General features: G+C 47.2%; 1 protein-coding gene across 1 annotated transcript in view; it reads right to left on the reverse strand.

Annotated features, from left to right (window-relative positions):
• The window catches only part of NUAK1 (NUAK family kinase 1), a 72,408-nt gene that overhangs the window by 23,553 nt on the left and 29,897 nt on the right, over nt 1-18,958 (reverse strand). Inside the window, exon 4 of the mRNA XM_077761962.1 lies at nt 13,329-13,449. Coding sequence (XP_077618088.1) covers nt 13,329-13,449 — 121 coding nt within the window. The remainder of the gene's footprint in view (nt 1-13,328; nt 13,450-18,958) is intronic.

Here is an 18,958-nt window from a genome sequence, read left to right on the forward strand (position 1 = left end):
ACCGGGGGTACTGAGAGAAGACTTCACCAGGTTAAGACTGGCCAAGGCAGGAGAGCCAGAGGCAGCTGCATGAGCCAGGGCAGACAGAGGAACAGAACCAGCGGCAGCTGGCAGGTGCTAGGAATTAAGGGGCGAGAAAGGAGAGGAGAGCTCTGAATGAGCCACAGAGGCCTTGAATGCCCACAAGGAGTTCTGTGGAAGAGGAGTCAGATGTGCTGAAACATTGCCAAGAACAATCATAAGTAGACGGAACAAGGCACAGGGCAGCACCCAGGATCCTGAGCCTATGAAATAGCCCAGAGCTCCCTTCCTCTCAGGAGCCTTCCCTTCTCCTTCCTCAGATGGCTTATTTGTGACAATAATAGCTAACACTTATTGAACAATTACCACATGCCATGCATTGTCATACTTAATCCTAACAATCCTATGAGGTAGGTATTAACAGTAGGTACCCCTACTTCATAAATAGGGAACCGGCACTCTGATGGAGAAACAACACGGCTGACAGACTGCAAGGCTACGTCCGCCATGTTGAACATCCTCCATGATGAATATCAGTCAATACCACACATAAATTTTGCCAATTTTCTAAAAATAGAATCATGCAGTCTATATTCTTTGTGTCTGGCTGGCTTCATTAGCTCGACACTGTCAGAATAATCCGTGATTGTTCCATGTAATGGAAGACTGTTCACTCTTGTTGCTGTAGAGTGCTCCATTGTGTGACTATGTCAGGACTGTATCCATTCTACTGGTGATGAGCATTTGGGCTGTTTCCAGGTGAGGGATTATGAATAGTGTTGCTGTAAACATTCTTGTGCGTGTCTTTCGATGCCGTCTGTATGCATTTCTGTTGGGCAGATAACCAATAAGGATTTGTTCCCAAATTTATATGACTTAAAAGCTTCTGTTCTTCCCACGACTCTCTACCACTTTCCACCATCATCCATTTACTTTCCCTGCATAATACTCAATAAAGAGCCTCCTTCATTAAACAGACCAGCATCACTGTTTTTCTGAAAATGCTTTTTTATCAATCTGGAGCATTTTTTGCTTTGTGTTAAAGGAGATACAAAGGCAACATAAGGTACGGTCTTTGCCCTGAGGAGCTCCAATCTAGCTGAATACAACTAGTAGTGTTTATAAAATAAATCAAGTGCTAACCTGTGTGATGCACACTTTAAGTGCCTAGATGATCAGAGAGAAAAATCTGGGAGATAACTCGAATGGCCTGAAAAGATTCCTAAAGAAACAAGCATGGAACTAGACCACCCAAATGCCTTGAGTTTCACTCTCATGAGATGGTTTTACCATTGTTTCCGCACAGACTTGATATCCAAACTCTGTCCATTTTCTTCTACTGTCCCGCAGAAAGGCCTTCTTCCCAGACACCAACTTGAATGATTTCTCTTGTTTTCTGTTTATTTTCCATTTCAAGGGAGAGTGGGGATTGGTTGCTATAGCAACAGCTACTTCTCCAAATTAATTCTGAATTTCATCAGATGTTCAGTTTGACAGTCCAGCTCTGCCTTCTGATTGTCTGGCTTTCACAACCCCGCTAATTACCCAATTCCTAACGACTCCCTCCTGCTGCCCCCGGGGGGAATAACACAACTTGTATAACTTGAGAAAATGCGTATTACAAAACAATGCTCTGGCCTGGGAGCAACACTGATGAGTGAGGAGGTCTTGGGATTTTAACCATCCACCAGCCATTTTGGAACCAAATACACAAGGCCATTTGGGAAGAAAACGGGCTTGGGAAGGGAGAGGGTGGGAATCATTTTACAGGATGCTCCGCGGTGAGCAGGTTACAAAAAAATGGAGGATGTCTTCCTGGTTTACATGTAACCTCAGAAGAGGAACATTAGTTTCTGTTGGTTTTAAGCAAAACGGCCAAGGGCCTTGGGTGCCTGGGTGGCTCGGTCAGTTGAGCGTCTGACTTCGGCTCAGGTCGTGATCTTGCAGTTTGTGAGTCTGAGCCCCGTACTGGGCTCTGTGATGTGGGCACAGCTATGGATCCTCTGTCGCCCTCTCTCTCTGACCCTCCCCCACTCGTATTCCCTCTCCCTCTCAAAACAAACAAACAAACGTTAAAAAAAATAAAAGGCCAAGGGCCTAGAGTGGACCAGTCAGGAGTCTCCTCATGCTTTTGCCTTCAATTAACTCCGTATCTTAAATTAGTTCATTCTTTCCATGGGGTTGCCTTCCCGCATGACAGCATTTTTACTGCTTTCCTAAAACCTCAGACACACCGTTCCACTCCTCAGAAGTGTGCTCTTATAAAAGGTCCTAGGATCCTTTTATAAAATAGGTAGCTTATTTTTCATTTCAGAAATGGAGTGATCTTTCTTTTTCAAGAACTGTCTGCAAACTAATTAGGTCCTTTAGCCAATACAAGATCCAGAACTAAATTTCAAGCACCTAATGGGCTCATGGCTTCATAAAATGGTCCTCTGATCCCTTAGGTCCAAAAGGCGAGAGCAATGAGAACGAGAAAATTAAACTGGGCTGGCAGCTCTCCTGCAGTCAATGAGTTGGTCAGAGTGGAATCAATGTGTTTCCTGGCTTAGACAATGAAAGGCTCTTTAGTTCACTAATTGTCTTTTCTTAAACCAAAACTCTCTCTGGATGTCGGTTGGCACGCGCAAGGAGAACTATAGCCAACCAGGCCACCCACTACTAGCAGTGGACCCCACAGAAGGCAGAAGAAATAGTAAGAAAGTATATAAGCTACCTGCAGAAGAGGGGATGCAGAAGTCTTGTCAAGAACTGCTCATTCCTGCTAGGACCATCAATGCTATTTGGGGGCCCATAACAAATCCTAGGAGATGCAGGGGATGCGGCCAGGATAAAGGAAGGAGCTTCATGCGAGAGGGAATCAATGGCACCATGTTGGTCCAGCCATTGGACTCCATCCTCCTTCCACAATCACCCCTGGGGGCATTTCCGTGGAAAGAAGAAGGGCTATGAGGTGATGTGTTCCATCAACCATCACCACACACTCATCAGCCCTGCCCCACGGTCTCCCTGATCATCTTCTCTATAGCCCTGTCTGGGCCTGTTTGTCACACATACACTCACCCAATCCTGAATCCGAGAGAGCACTGACAATTGATTAGAACACCTCAGAGCCATCCCAGGCTGATGCTAAGGCTCTTGTACTTGACACACTGAACTTCCAGAAAACAGCATGCTATCTGGCAACGAGTATAGCAGAACCTCTCTCCATGGTGAAGACCACCTTACTGTTCCCCTCCCCCACAGAAGGCTTTGCTACCAGGGCTCATCCCCCCCTTACCAACAGTCAGGGTGGAAAAGTCAGCCCTGCTGTTATCACCCCTCTGCTTCTAGCCATTGTCTGCCCCCGCCCCCCCATGTAGGGTTCAGGACTGTCCTCTCAACTCTAAATTCTGGTCCACCTCATCATGCAACACAGTGTCATAGTTAAGAACCTGACTCTCTGAGCCAGGCTACCTGGGTTCAAATCCAGGCTCTGCCACTTACCAGCTGCGGGACCTTGGCAAGTTTCTGAGCCTCAGTTTTTTCAGAAGATCACCCATCCTCATTGTGCAGATATTCACAGCACATGCATATGTGTTAGCCTGTGACTAGTAGGGAGCAAGTCTTAGTCATGCCTGAATCAAACCCAGGACTATGAAGGACATGTATTGGCAAGATTTGCACCTGAGGTCACATGTGTGCGCTTGAGGGATGAGAGGGAGGTAGGAGAACAGAGAAATAATAGACTAAGAGTCAGAGACGTCAAAGGACTTGCAGCAAAGCCTGAGGTAGAGCCAAGCCTAGCTCTCCTAGAGAGTCTAATCTTCAGACCCCAGTGGTGTTCCAAAGCATGGATCCCAATCTCAGAGCTACACCTGCCAGATGGACCCACTGTCTAGGCAGTGAGCCTCCCCTCTACCCCATGAGCCTTCCTCAATGCCTGCTGCTGACACAGAACCAAGTTAACAGAGCCATCCCACTTAAGTTCAAAAGATCCAATATTAAACAACAACACGGTTCCATTTTTTTCTCTTTAAAAATTAACTTCAAGTACAAGTGGTATTATTTGAGACATTAGAAAATATTGAATTCCAGGAAACCCAAGAGGGCGAGGCAGGACAACCACGGAGTAGCATTAGTTTTTAGTTGTTGTATTTCTAATCTCCAGTCTCTAGAAAAATGACTTGGGTGTAATCAAATGAAAACAATGAAAATAATACACTTGAAGGTCAAATAGCTAACTTAATAGGAAACTCATTAGAAACGTGGCTGGTCAGATTCAGGGCTGAAGAGCTCGTTCATCTGACTAAAAGGGAAGAGAACTCTGGTGCTGTGTTATTAACCAGGGTGAGTCCTGACTTTTGGATCCCGTCTGCAGAGACGTCATGTGGAACTTGTGAATCTGGCAGCAAAGGCAGTGTGTTAAAATGCTCAACGATTCGCCATGGGTTCAAAAGAGTAAACACAAGCATAATATACCACTTTGCCAAGTTCAACAAACTGTTTCATGGGGCTCCGAGTCCCTGATGAGGGCAGCAACCAAATGGCTAAGTAAGTAAACCCAAGCCCAAAGGTATCACTCACTGCTCACTGGTAATCGCTGCCAGACACACGTTCTTCTCTGGAATTTACCGATGACAAATGATCAGACTGAGACAAGTTTCTAGAGTAGGGCTCATTTCCGCGTGGTTGCAGGATTAAGTCCATATTTCTCAGGCTGGCCAATTAAATCTGAATCGTCAGGGGTGAGGCTCAGACATCAGCATTTTTTACATATGCCCCATGAAATGTCAGTTTGTACCCAGCACCCAGAATCACTGATGTAGGCGATCTGGCCTCAACCTTCTTTTCTAGCACCTCCCAAAAGCAGGTGCTACTCCAGCCATGAAACGACCTCTGAGAGCCCTAAACATCACATCAGAAATAATCAATAGTTTTTATTGAGCATGTAGCTGCCACTGTACTTAGCAATTTTACTCATGATCAGGTGGAATCCTCACAACCTTATCTAGAAAGTAGCGAGCTACTGACCCAGTATTATAGATAGCAGAACTGAGCCTCAGCGAGATGAAGTCACTAGCCCAAGGTCACATAATAGCAACTAGAAGAGAAACTGGCTCATTCAAATCGAAGCCTACTTGGGACAATAAAATATATACTCACCCTACTAGCACAGTACTTAAGTACTCAATAAATCTTTGTAAAAGTAATGAGTGATCAAATGAATGAATGACTACACGAGTGAATAAATGAATGAGAACACTGGATAGAATTACTGACCAACAGCCCTTATGAGATCAATTCAGCTGTCACCTGCCTTCAAAAACGCCTCGATCAGGATCTGCTTGCTGCCTGAGAAAGCTGGATGAAGCCACTTGAACCTGAGAGGAAAAATGTGAACTGCTTCGACTGTAGGCATTTCCAAATAATTGATGCTAGAAATGAGCCCTGCCTTGGCTTCTGAGCTGCTGAGCTGCTGTTTCTCTCATAGAGTGGTTCTCCAACTTGAGAGTGCATCAGAGTCACCCAGAGGGCAGGTTACGACCCCACCTCCATCGAGGGTGGGCCCATGCCATGCTGTCACCGTGGGTCTGGGCTCCCTTTGAGAACTGTGGCTCACATGCATTACTGGAGTTTATCAGGGTCTTGCCATTCTCAAGGGGCTACTTTGCAGGGGCAGCCATACTTTGGGACTCCAGGACTTCTGCTGTGTCCTGGGGACGTGCATCCTGGCCCCAGCCCCAGTGCCCCTGGCCGTAAGTGGAGAGGGAGGTGGGGGTGAAATGCTGCCCTTGAAGCCTGCAGCGCACAGTACCGCCTATGGGCTCTTGTACACACCGTGTCTCTTGGTTTCTTCTCTGCATCTATGGCTGATTTTTTACGGCAGTGATTCTCACCAGGAGGCAAGAATCATAAGCCCTTCCAGAAAGATCTATCAAATTCTCAGGAGGCAAATGTAGCTTGAAAAAGTATATTGTAATGTACGCCTCTAGGAAGGTGGAAGGAGCTTTTAACTCATAGAAAACTAACTCAAAGTGTCTTTAGGGTAGGAATTCAGAGAATTTTCTAGAATACAGACTCCTTTACGTCTTTTCCTGGGCAGCAGGTCTAAGGCTCACAAGACACATATGCTTATCGAGGAAGGCACGTTTGTTTGTTTGGTTTTGCTTTTTTAAGTTTCAGAAACTCTTCCAAAGGTATGAGATCACAGCTGACCAATGTCCAACAGGCTTCCCACATGGTTCCAGAAAGTCAGGACTGCCCTTACCTAAGATAGGAGACATGATGAAAGGGCTGGTCCCATCTAGTATATGGCAATGCAAAGGGCCAATGAGGCAATGTAATCTTGCAGGGTCAGGAAGAGATATTTCCAGAAACAAAAACCAAGGGCAGACAAATGAAGGCACCAGGGAAATCTCCCCCACTCACTCCACACACACCCAACCCCCCCCCAATGCCCTTTCATTCTCCACCTCTACACTGAGGGGGGCTGTTACCAGATGGGGTGCTAAGTTTCCCTAAAGTGTTGTGAGGCAAGTCATTCATTTCTGGTGGTTTTGCAGATCAGGTCTCCTAGGCTTTCAAAAGGGAAGCCAGGGCGAGACAGCATGCCTTTGATGTTTGCACTCTGGGTCTTGAAATCAGAACCTCGGGCAAGAACAGTTTTTATCTCTTCCATCCCAGGCAGCCGAGTTGAAAGCTCTGGCGGGCACTTCCTTTTCAGCTGTTATTTCCATATTGTCAATTCCCACCCTGCTGAGAGAATGGAATTCCTTTGACTGGAAACAAGGGTCCATCTCAGACATGGTGCCAGAGCTTTCTTCCTTTTCTCTCTCTATTATGTGATTACCCTTAGTATCACACACTAGAAGGTGTATGTCTCTCCTCTTTTATTTACTTAGCATTAGAAACCAGTTACAGCTGGTGTTGACACAGAGTTGACAAATTTGAGGGTTAATCACCTTCACCCACAGGTCAGTAGGAGAGTAACCCCAGGGTCTAGTTTGGGAAGGAAACATTTGAAAGCAAACACTTGATCTTTGAGTTTACCAGATCTGGGCCCCACGTTTCTTCCTGAGATGTCTGCAGAAATATTTTCTAAAATACCCAAGAAGTCGGGATTTAATGCTCTCACATATTTAGGGCAGCAACCCCTCTGAACGCCAGGGAATTCTCTGGATCACGGGCTCCAGAATAACGCTTGCCCCTAACTAGGGGCATCTGCAGACCACTAGATGCCCCAGCTTGGCTCAGGAGCACTGGCTTCAGAGTACCAATGACTAGCTTCAGCTCTCAGGTTCACCAGCTGTTTGCTGGTGTGACCTTGGAAAAGGTACTTAGCCGCTAAGACAAAATTTCCTTACCATAAAATAGGACTGTTAACAGTTTGCATTACGTGGACATAAGGAATTAATTGAGATGATACAAGTACACATCCTAGCACAGGGTAAAACTCAGTAACTCCTAGCTATTATTAGCATTACTTTAAAGTGTAAATAAAAACTATTTTCTTCCTCAAAACCAGTGGCTTTGCCCTATACCTGGTATGAAAGCCATAGCCCTCCTTTAGTCAACGTGGTCAGTATCGGGCTCTCCCCAGCCTCCTCCACCACCCTCCTGCTCACTCACTCCTCAGCCTCACAGACCCTCTGTCACTTCTGTCAACACAAGGTCCTTCCCTCCTCTGAGCATTGGTTCTTCGCACATGCTGTTCCCCTTGCCTGGAATGCCTGTGACTTCGGGGGACTCACTACCTGATCCACTGAGGCTTCAGCTCAGTAGCCACGTATCTGTTCACTCACTGAATGTCAGCGCCGTGAGACCAGAGCTTGTCCTGATCACTCCAGCATTCTTAGTGTGCCTACAACAGGGCCTGGCATGTAATAAGCATTCAATTTGTACTCTTATTTTTTTAATGAATAAGTTGCTTTTTCTCTGGAACTAGTATTTGAATATCAGTGGGTAGTGCAGTCCAAGATAGTGCCTTCTCCTCATGAAAGCCCAGAGTTCTAAACATACAGGGTTAGATACATCATCATTTTGCCACGTTGCTACTGCTGCTGCTGCTACTACTGGTGTATGTGTGTGTGTGTGTGTGTGTGCACACACTTTAAATGATAAAAGTCTTGGCTAACGAAGAAATCGTAAGGATCTTCAATAGTCCTATTCACTTGGCTAAGGTCCAAATAGCCAGTTACATGCCGAAGCACTGATTTTTCATTCAGCAAATCTGTACATTTCTGCACTCAGCTAAGGCTCTTGATTGGCCTGTCAGGCAACCAATCAGCTTCTGGGGATAAGGTTCCTTTTCAACATTGTGATTGGCCAAGAGACCACACACTCAGGTCTCCCCACCATTGCTGCCACCACACTGCCCCATCACACCCCAGGGTTGAGAGGGACTGAAAAGGCCAGCCTGAGGAGGTTGCCTAGGGCACAGAGAGCGGCCGCAGAGCCGGCAGAACAAGACACAAGATCAGAAATACAGGGCGGAGGCCCGGCAGAGGGAAAGACAAATGGGGTAACTAGCCTGTGTGCCAGAGCCACCAGCTAGCCATGATACCCATGTTATGAAGTGAATTGGGTCCCCTGAATTCATAGGCTGAAATCCCAATGCCCAGGACCTCAGAATGTGACCCTACTTGGAGACAGGGCCTCTATAAAGATAATTAAGATTAAATGAGAATATCAGAGTGGGCCTTAATCCAGCATGCCTGGTGTCCTTATAAAAAAGGGAAATTTGGACACAGATGCATACAGAGGGGAGACCTATGAAGACTTGGGGAAAAGATGGCCATCTATAAGCCAAGGAGAAAGGCTTGGAAGAAAGCTACCCCCTGACACTGGTACCCGGAGCAGGGACTTCTAGTCTCTGGAACAGAAGAACAACACATTTCTGTTGTGGAAGCCACCCAGGCTGAGGCATGCTGTTGTGGCCACCCTACCAAACTAATACACCCAGAAGGTTCTAACTTCCAGGGTCTTAGTCTCCACAACTGAAAAATGGGACGCCTGGCCTTCCCACCTCACAGGTTCGCCATAGGGAGAAAATAAAGCTGGACGTGGGGGAGCTTTGCGAACTATACAGAGTTCACAGATGGCATCAGGAGGTCTAACTTCACTCTCAGAGCCCAGTCCTGGGGTCCTGGGCAGCAAAGCAGATAAAGTCAGAAGACCCTGGAGACTGCGGGGTCACAGGTGGAGGTGTAGGGGCTGGAAGAGCATCTTGGCGATTCCTGGTTCCAAACCTCCCGGGAAGGAAGGGGAGCTGCCCTCCTCCACAGTTATTTAGTGGATGTGGGAGAAACAGAACTTGCGTGGGAGAAGGGAAAGAGAACAGAACAGAAACCAGAGATTTCTAAGAAATTAAAAGCAAACCCCCCTGNAATTCATTTTATTTGTATGGTACTCTGCAGGCCACAAAATACGTGGTGGCAGGAGAGGGTTTTTTAACCTATTTGAGGTCAGGAATTCTTCTGACAATCTAATGAAACCTACATACCCTCTCCTCAGAAAAAACTAACGTATGCAGCACCTAGCATCTAAAACATTACATACCAGCACAGTCCTGTCCTGCAAGGATGAAAAAGATCTGTGTCTATGCCATCCAATATGGCAGCCAAGCCACATGTGGCTATTGAGCCCTTGAAATGTGGACAGTGGGGCTGACAAACTGAATTCTTAATTATTTTATGTTAGTAATTCTAAGTTAAATATCCATCTATGGCCAGTGGCTTCTGCATTGGACAGTGTAGTTATACACTATTCCGGGGGCTTACAGACACACTGTAGTTCACCCACTGACCCCTGCCATGGGACCAGGTCACAGGAACCACTTGTAATGAATATATTGTCTTCACAATAATTACCTTTTTTGAGCTTATCAGAACATGTATCATCTAATTTAATCCTGTCAACAACCCTGAGAGGTAGAACTGCTACCCTCATCTTATACTGATGCCCTGAGAAACCCCCCAACTTGCTCAAAGTCTCTTGTTGAGGCCAAAGTGAAGGATTTGGGACTAAACCCCAAGAGTCTGATGTGAGAAGTCAGGCTCTTTCCTGACTCCCTAAAACCTACTGAGAGGGTTTTATGAATTGAGGCCCAAACTCCCACCTGCGGCTTTGATGGAAATTATTTCTAGTCACCAAAGAACTTTAAATTATGTGGTACCCAGCTTTAAAGTTATAAGCAAGGGCTTCTCTTCTTGAAGCCTCCAGCAGGGGCTGAACTGAGACCAACCTGACCTTGATAACAGAATGTTCTTCCATTAAGGTGGGTCTCTATCCTTCCCTTGAGAGTACAGATTCCTACTCTCCATTCTACCTGCAGGATTCCCAAGGCCGAAGTGAGCACGATGCCAGGGAAGAAGTCAGGCTTCTCTGTGCCAGACCCCAGTTATCACAGACTATCTCCAAAAAAAAAGAGTCTGCAGACTTCATACTGGGCTCACACTCTCTCTGCCTTCCTGACAAAGAAGGCTCCTCCTCTGAGCCAAGGAACCCCAAGCACAGCACTGCACACAGAGCGTGGCACCCACATGGGTCCACACTGTAGAGGTCATCCTTCGCTGCTGCCTCCAGGTTTCCATGGTAACCAGGTCACGTGGAGGAAGAACACTCAGAATTGTATAAAACTCACGCTCACTTCTAAACTCTAGAAATTCGCCTCATTGGCAGGCAGATTCAGATTTATCAACGTAGAATTCTACTTTCGCCAATTCTGCCTCAAAACAAAACAAAAAGCCTTCAAGGCCCAGGCTGTATGTCATGGAAACATCTAGGCACCAGGACTCCATAGTGCTGGATATGTTGCTTGTATCTCAACATAATATTTTTCTATCATGCCTTGTGTTGCGCCTTGAAAATGAGTTCTATAGCCTATTCCTCTGTCAGTTTTTAACCACATTTAACACAGTGCTTAACCAGATACAGACAGTAGGCCGGTGGTTCCCACCTTTGTTAAAACACAGACTGCTGGGCCCCACCCCCAGAGCTGCCCATTCAACAGGTCCTCAATGAGGCTCTGGAATCTGCATTTCCAACAATCCTAATTTATACTAATGTTACCAGGGGCGCCTGGGTGGCTCAGTCGGTTAAGTGTCCAACTTCGGCTCAGGTCATGATCTTATGGTTTGTGGGTTCGAGCCCCGCGTCAGGCTCTGTGTAGACAGCTCAGAGCCTGGAGCCTCCTTCAGATTCTGTGTCTCCCTCTCTCTCTCTGCCCCTCCCCCACCTGCACCCTGTCTCTCCCTGTCTCTCAGAAATAAATGTTAAAAAAAAATTTTAATAAAAAATTAAAAATACATTCCGATGTTACTGGCTCAGAGACTGCACTGCGAGAATGACTGCAAGGGATGTTTGTGGAGTGAATAAATGATTGAATGAATGAAGATTTCCCTCAAGCATCCTATCGTCAAGGGCTCCAAAAATGAGCTTTAGAAAAATCAAGATAAAAGCTGTTAACCAATATTTACGTCTAGAGGAGCAAAAATAGAAACAACAGGGGGGAAAATGGCAAAAAACAGCAGAAAACCAGAAGAAGGAACACTTAGAACAGATACCAGAAAAACTTTCAGGTTACCATCTGGTTTCCTCTTAGCCATTACTATGTAACTTATTATGATCAGACCATAATTAAAAACATTACGAGTCTACCAAATTAAAAGTAGGTTCATTTTTCTGACTCAACTGTATATTAAAAAATATTCTGGAGAAACACTTTGACTCAGTAAGTCCAAGCCTAGAAAATTTCTCATAAGAAAAAAAAATTATTGGGGCGCCTGGGTGGCTCAGTCGGTTGAGTGTCCGACTTCGGCTCGGGTCACGATCTCGCGGTTCGTGGGTTCGAGCCCCGCGTCGGGCTCTGTGCTGACAGCCAGCTCAGAGCCTGGAGCCTGTTTCGGATTCTGTGCCTCCCTCTCTCTCTGATCCTCTCCTGCTCATGCTGTCTCTCTCTCTCTCTCTCTCAAAAATAAATAAAATATTAAAAAAAAATAAAAGAAAAAAAATTATCAGCAATGAATGTAAAAATGATTACAAGGAGGGTCACTAAAGCCCTGTTTATAATAACCAGAAATCTGAAACAGCTTAAATATTTAAGAAAAGGAATTAGACTCATTATATTATGATACGCCCATAAAGGGAACACTATAAAGTCTTTTAAAATGTTCCTACAAGGAATATCTATTGACCTAGAAAGAGATGCATAGTATAAAACATGAAAAAAGTTTAAGCTAAAAATGGTATAAATAGTATGAACTAACTCTGGATAAAAGTGATGTACAGATATAGAGAAATAGATAAAATATAAATAAATATAGCCAGAGTGATATTAGAGCTGGGGGGTTACAACTGAAATTATTTTTATTTATTTTTTAAAATTTTTAAACTTTTTTTTTTTTGAGAGAGAGACAGAGTGCAAGCAGGGGATGGGCAGAGAGAGAGGGACACACAGAATCTGAAGCAGGCTCCAGGCTCTGAGCTGTCAGCACAGAGCCCGATGTGGGGCTCGAACCCACAGACCACAAGATCATGACCTGAGCGAAGGTCAGTTGCTTAACTGACTGAGCCACCCAGGTGCCCCTGAAATTATTTTTAAATTTCAACTTTTGTATTTCAATAATTTTTGCAATAAATGTATATTGCTCAAGTAATTGTTTTTATAGGATATTTAAAAAGAGAGCGAGAAGGAAAAAAAAGAGGGGCTATGGGAAGTTTATGCTATTTCTTCCCAGGAAGGACCACCACGTTGAAGCACAAGCATTTCTGAAACGTTCCCAGCTCTGCTCTTCCACAAACACCAATTACGGCTTGGACTCCATTTGTGAAGCAGCTGCCCCACCGGGAGATCCCTCTTCTTTCCTCGTCCTTCCCGGACCCGCTCCAAGCTAATTCCCAACTCAAAGAGCCTAACTTGGAATAACTCACGACTGTACCACTGGGGCATCTGCATTGGGGAATGACATTTACAATGGATCCAACATGACCCCAGTCACCCAGCAAACTGCCATTTTTCAGACACCATGGCTGTCTCGCATACTGGCTTTTAATAAGGCGGGTTGCCTAGCAACCTCCAAGGAACTGGCCAGAAGGCGGAAGAAGGCACCAGCCTGAGCTATTTTATGACCAAAGTGAGCTTTGTTCCGTGTGTCTGGCTGCGTTCGAGGTAACCAAATAAGAGATAACACCCAGCTATTTTTGCATCATGAGGAAAAAATACTTGGCTCTTGCCCAGAAGGGCAATTACCTAAAAATCTTGGCAGGCCCCATGGTATGAGAAATGGTAACTGATACGCGGGTGAAAAAAAAAAAAAATCACTGACCTTCGTAAATACTGATGATATGAGGATGGTTGAGGGATGACATGATCTCAATCTCTCGTCTGATGTGAACCATGTCTTGTTCATCCTTAATTTTGTCCTTACGAATGGATTTTATAGCAACCTATAAAGTCAGGAAATGAAATGTTACTCAGAGGACTAAACAGATGCAAATCAGCCATTGGGGGAGTTTGGAAAATAAATACAGATGTTACTTGTTGGCAGAACCGACAATAACCAAAACAAAGCTTCGAAATGCCCCCTGTCATGCCTTTCATTTATAGCAAAAACAGCCTTCTCCTGACAACAGAAAACATCAGGTTCCAAGAGCCCGGGGTTTGGGACGCTGGGTTGGGGTCAGGTCTTTTTATTTTGGTGTGTGTGTGTTTTGCTGTCATCGTTTTTCCATAAAGCAGAGGCCACTTCACGTGGCCAAATCCATTTACTCTAGGAATCCTGATGCTTTGAAAAAAGGAAAGAGAAGAGGTCGGTTTACAGGGTATTGATTAAACATGGATGGGTGAGGTCAGCATGGCTCAGCCCCAGCGGGCAGCGGCCGCAGCAATGGCTAGGAAAAGCCTCACTGCACGGTGTTTTCGAGGCCGGTTCTGCTCAGGTGCAGGGTTTTAAGACTCCAGCCTCTGCTCTGGTTGTGCAATGGCTCACAGGCCACATCCCTCCTTCATCCTTCCTCTGGCCCCGGGCACCTTCCATAGCAGGTGACAAGACAAAAAGGCTCTGCTATAGAAAGATCAGGACGAAACAAAGGGAGTGACAGCCAGACTCCCTGCCCAGCCCCAGATGCTTCCCGTGCCAATGTCTGCAAATGCAAACTGTAGGGGCTGCCAGGGCCAGCGCGCAGAGCAATGACTCAGAAAAAACACAGAAATGAAAAGGCATTAAATGACAATGGGAATCTAATAAGGAAAAATACGTTTGCCAATGGATTCATCTTTGCTCCTCAACAAGTTGCTTGGTAATTTAGTTTGCCCTGGCTCTCAGGGAGGCAGAAAGTACTCTGGTGGGGAAAGGTGTCCACGGGTAACAAGGAAGCTTTCCAACCGATCTGCTGCCAGCTCCGACGGCCAGCTTCGTCCCTTCCGACGTGGCCCTCCTGTGACGTCAGCTCTCACCTGGACCACCCTCTCCTAGATGCAAGGCATTTAGCCCATCCCTCTGGATCACAAAGGCATGAAGTGCTCCGGAGAGGCAGCGTCCTCATTGCCAGCAGCTCACCGCCACACCTCGGTTATGACAGGGGGGTGCCCTGTCGGCCTCAGCAGGGATGTACTCACATCTGGGAATGTTCACATCCTCTGGCTCACACCGGGTCCGCACCAAGCACTATACATGGAAACTACAATCAACCCATCTATGCTTCAACAAGAATTGGGCAGCTGTTATTATTATTCCTATTATTGTTTTTGCTATTAGCTGCTCTCCCAAGAAATGAGGTAAATGGACCAGCAGGCCCACGTATCTCCCTTTGCAAAAGCCTCCCCAGCTGTAGGGAAATCAGTATTTGTGTCGTTACTTGGCTCTAGACTAGTGAGGACCTCATTCACTGCTTTATCTCCAGGGCTTAACTCTGTGTTGGCACACGACGGGCCTGAAAAACCCTTAGTGTGGGCAGGCAGGCAGGCAGGTGCTGGTAGATAGAGGGGGAAGGAGGAGGGAGGAGAAAGGAGGGGAAGGAGGGGGAGGCAGGGGTGATGTCTGTGGGTAGGTGATGGGAGCCCAGACCAGAGAAGTGACAGTGGAACTGGAGCAAAGGAGGACCACTCTAGGCAAACACCACCACGAAGACGTGCCCAGAGGCCTAGTTCTTCTCTGGCATCCTCCTGCAAGGGCAAGGGAAGAATGGACAGAGAGGACTAGAAACACGAACGCCGTGCTGTAAACCCAGGGAAAGGCACCATCCTCCCCTAGACTGGGAGCAGACCCCGAAGCCGGATCCGAGGGGGCTGCCCAGAGATGAATGAGATTCCAGCTTCAAGGCCCCTTCTCACCAGGGTGCTGGGCTCAAAGCCACCCCAGGCCCTCCCGAAAGCCCCATTCAGTATGCAGCGAGAAAAGCCCCCTGTGCTGACGTCAAATGTAAAGATATGGCTGGAAGGCTTTATTTGTCTGAGCAGGGCCTGCGATCTTGGGAGCTTGTTCTCGGAGGAAGCAGACACTGAGCACACACAGGCCACGGAGGATGTGGGTGGCTATTGGACTAACTCCTGCATTCTTCCGTGCACTAAAGATGGGCCAGGGGAGAAGCCACCCCTTTGATTATGCAGCAGGCTGAACTTGGCCTCAAGGAGGCTCTATTGTCAAATGACAATAGCAATAAATTCTTTTCCTGTCCAGGGTCAGGGGAGGGTAACCACATTCTGGGGGGTAAGAAAATAAGCCCACTTGTCAGTTCCCGCCAGCAGGGGGGCAGGAGGCTGACTGCCTCATGGCCCCGCTTGCCAGGGGGGGTGTTTCCAGCCCCACATGAAAAGGAAAGTGCTCACATTCTAACAAAATCCCACTCAGCACTGAGGAAACGAAAAGGGCTCCGTAAATGTTAATAACCCGCCACAAAAGCGTCCCTCTTCCTACAATGAATCTTCTATTGAAAATGTAAAAGAGGGCTCATTCTGCCCCTTCTTTCAAAGGGTTGGTGGGAAGGCCATCGAAGGCAGACTAGAAATCACTTAGAAACATGCAATTGTCAAGGCCGGGGGAAACTCTCGGTTCAGCTCCCAAGGGCAGTGAGATGACCCACCCAAGGCCGCAGGGCCAGTTAATGGCCAACCATGGACACAGTAACAACCACAGTAATAATAGCAGGTGGGGATGGAGCACTTACTATACGGTGCGGACGTTGTGCAAAGGGCTCTACATATCACGGATCTTTACATCCTTATTCAGGCTTTGGCTCCAGGATCCCTTAGGAGGACCCTCCCCGACCACTTTCCGGGATAAGGCTGCTCCTGGCCACCTCCCTCCCTCCACGCCTTTCCTCACTTTATCTTTGTGAGGACATTTTGCACCATCTGAAATGCTTCTTGATTTGCCACGTATTCAGCCTGTGGCCAAATCCAGCTCATGGCCTGTTTCTCCAGGACCCAGAAAGCTAAGAATGGTTGTCACATTTTTTTTTTTTATATTTTTATTTATTTCTAGGAGAGAGAGAGAGAGAGACAGCATGAGCAGGGGAGTGTCAGAGACAGAGGGAGATACAGACTCAGAAACAGGCTCCAGGCTCTGAGCTGGCAGTCAGCACAGAGCCCGACGCGGGGCTCGAACCCACGAACCGCGAGATCATGACCTAAGCGAAATTCGGACGCTTAACCGACTAAGCCACCCAGGCGTCCCGGTTGTCACATTTTTAAAAGAGTTGTTTATAAAAGGAGAAAGAGATCTATAAATGTAGCTCCTATAATGTAAGGTGGTGCCTGCTTCACAAAGTCGAAGGATAAAGTGAGCCAGCACACGGCGAATGTTCCATAATGGTCAGGGATGTGGCTCTGAGTCCTGGCTAAAACCACCCATTAGCTGTGTGACCTTGGGTAGGTGACATAACCTTTCTGTGCTCCAGTTTCCTCATCCATCAAGTAGGGAAAGAAGAATACCTGCCTCACAGGTACCCTGTGAGGATTAAATGTCAGGTGCTTGGGACATGCCTGGCCCAGGATAAGTATTGAATAAATGGCAGCATCTTTAGCCTAAAGAGAGTGCCCCCTAATAGGGCCTTTGGGCCTTCCTTCTTTTCATTCTTGGAGCACACTTGAATTCTTCCCAGTTCCTCATGGGCCAGCAAGTGACGGCCTAGGGAATGGAGATACGTAGGTTCCCCTAAGTAAATAAAGGTCAGGAGAATCTCTCTCAGGTCTTTAAACTGTACCCTCATCCGAAACGTCAGGAAGCTCATGATCACTGTGGCGTCTGAGTCTGAGGCCAGACAGAAGGATGAAGCAACTGGGGCCTCAAAAGCAGCCCCAGGACTATGCCTCCCCCATCTCCTTCTTATGGTCACCCGTGCAGGCGAGCAGGGGAATAGAATAGTCAGAAGATGGCCTCAAGACAGCCACTTCAGCCTCTCCGCATCTGGACTGTTCACTCACTCACTCCTTTTGGGCACCTACCAGGTACCGAGCACAGTGCTGGGACTACACAAAAGGGAAAACCAGCAAGATTCTGCCCCAGCCCTCAACGTTGGGGGGGGGAGAGGAGGGGAGAGAGCAGGGGAGGGGGTGGACACGGGCAATACGCAGAAATTACACAAACGATTATGTAGTTTTCCTCTTTGCCATGAAGAAACAGGCAGAGGCAAAGAAACCCTCTCTCCAGTTTCCCTCCGTCATCACCCACACGACAAAGAAAGATAGAGGTAAGGAAAGGGCCCAGCAGGAAGAGATTACCAAATGTCTGAAATCATACACCCTCCCACCCCAAACATTCCAACTGGTTCCTGCACGAGCCAGAGAGATGTCACTCCGCCTGCAGAGTGACGGGAACTCACGCGTAGTAGAACCACTTTCATAAATGTTCCCAAGTCTAGACAGCACCCTGTGCCTTATAAAATGGTCTGCCTTTAAATAAGGCCACCCTATCATTTAATGTTTAAACCGTATGCAGCAGCGGGGCTGGCCGCGGACCTGTGAATTCTGCCCTGCGGTGCCTGCCTGTTTAAGAGGCAGACTGAGCCCGGCCAGTCCCATCCCTTGTTAAATGTAACAGGCCCAGCCTCCTCTTCCACGGAGGCAGTTTTTCCTTTTTGCAATAATCACCATTAACCACCTGTTCCGCAGCCTGCTGGGTGTCCTTTGCCACTGCGGCTGCTGTGAATGTTAAGAGCTTGGTGACCGGGTGGGATTCTGGGAGGCAGCCAGGTGTGGCGAAAGCCAGGCTTTTACTGACTAGCTGACCTCGTCCGGGGAGCCTGAACATCGCAGATCTCAGTTTCCTCATCAGTAAAATGGGGCTAGCAAGGCCCACTCTCACTGTAAGCAGTGAGAATAACGTAAGTAAAGTGCCTCGTGCATAGTAGGTGTTTACTGAATGGTGGGGGCTATAAATGAGGCCTGGCAGATACAGGGTCCTGGACCATGTTTTAGGGGGGATGAACCCACAGCAAGTCATCTTACGGGCCTCTCCCCTCCCCTGTCCGTACGTACCTCCTCTCCTTCCCCATATTTGTAATGAGGCAAGAGCAGGTTAAAATTCACATGTAGCCTGCGAGCCTGCAGAGAGCGGGGCAGCCATCCGTCTTCCCGTCCTGCTTTGGGGAGTGCAGGAATTTCTGGGCAGGCTCTATGTTTGCCAGGCTCTGACCAAGAGACTCACTGCCCTTTTGCCTCCATGGCCACCTCCCAGATGCTCATTCACTGCCACATGTCAGCCTGCAGAGACTGCCCTAGAAGAGTGTTTCTCTGACAGGGGCCACGGACAGCTTGTTAAAATGCAGATTCCGAATCCAAAGATCTAATGTGGGGCCTGGGGTTCTGCACCTCTAGCAAGCTGCCTGGTGATGGTAGTGATGCAGATCCAGGGACCACACTGTGAGTAGTGAGATCTTCATGCCCTTTGGCCGGGACACAGCAACATTTTAAGATCAGTGGCAATAATAATAGCGGTAACTAGCATTTATTAAGGGT

The sequence above is a fragment of the Crocuta crocuta genome, unplaced genomic scaffold (genome assembly GCF_008692635.1).
Source record: "Crocuta crocuta isolate KB4526 unplaced genomic scaffold, BGI_CrCroc_1.0 scaffold193, whole genome shotgun sequence".
NCBI lineage: Eukaryota > Metazoa > Chordata > Mammalia > Carnivora > Hyaenidae > Crocuta > Crocuta crocuta.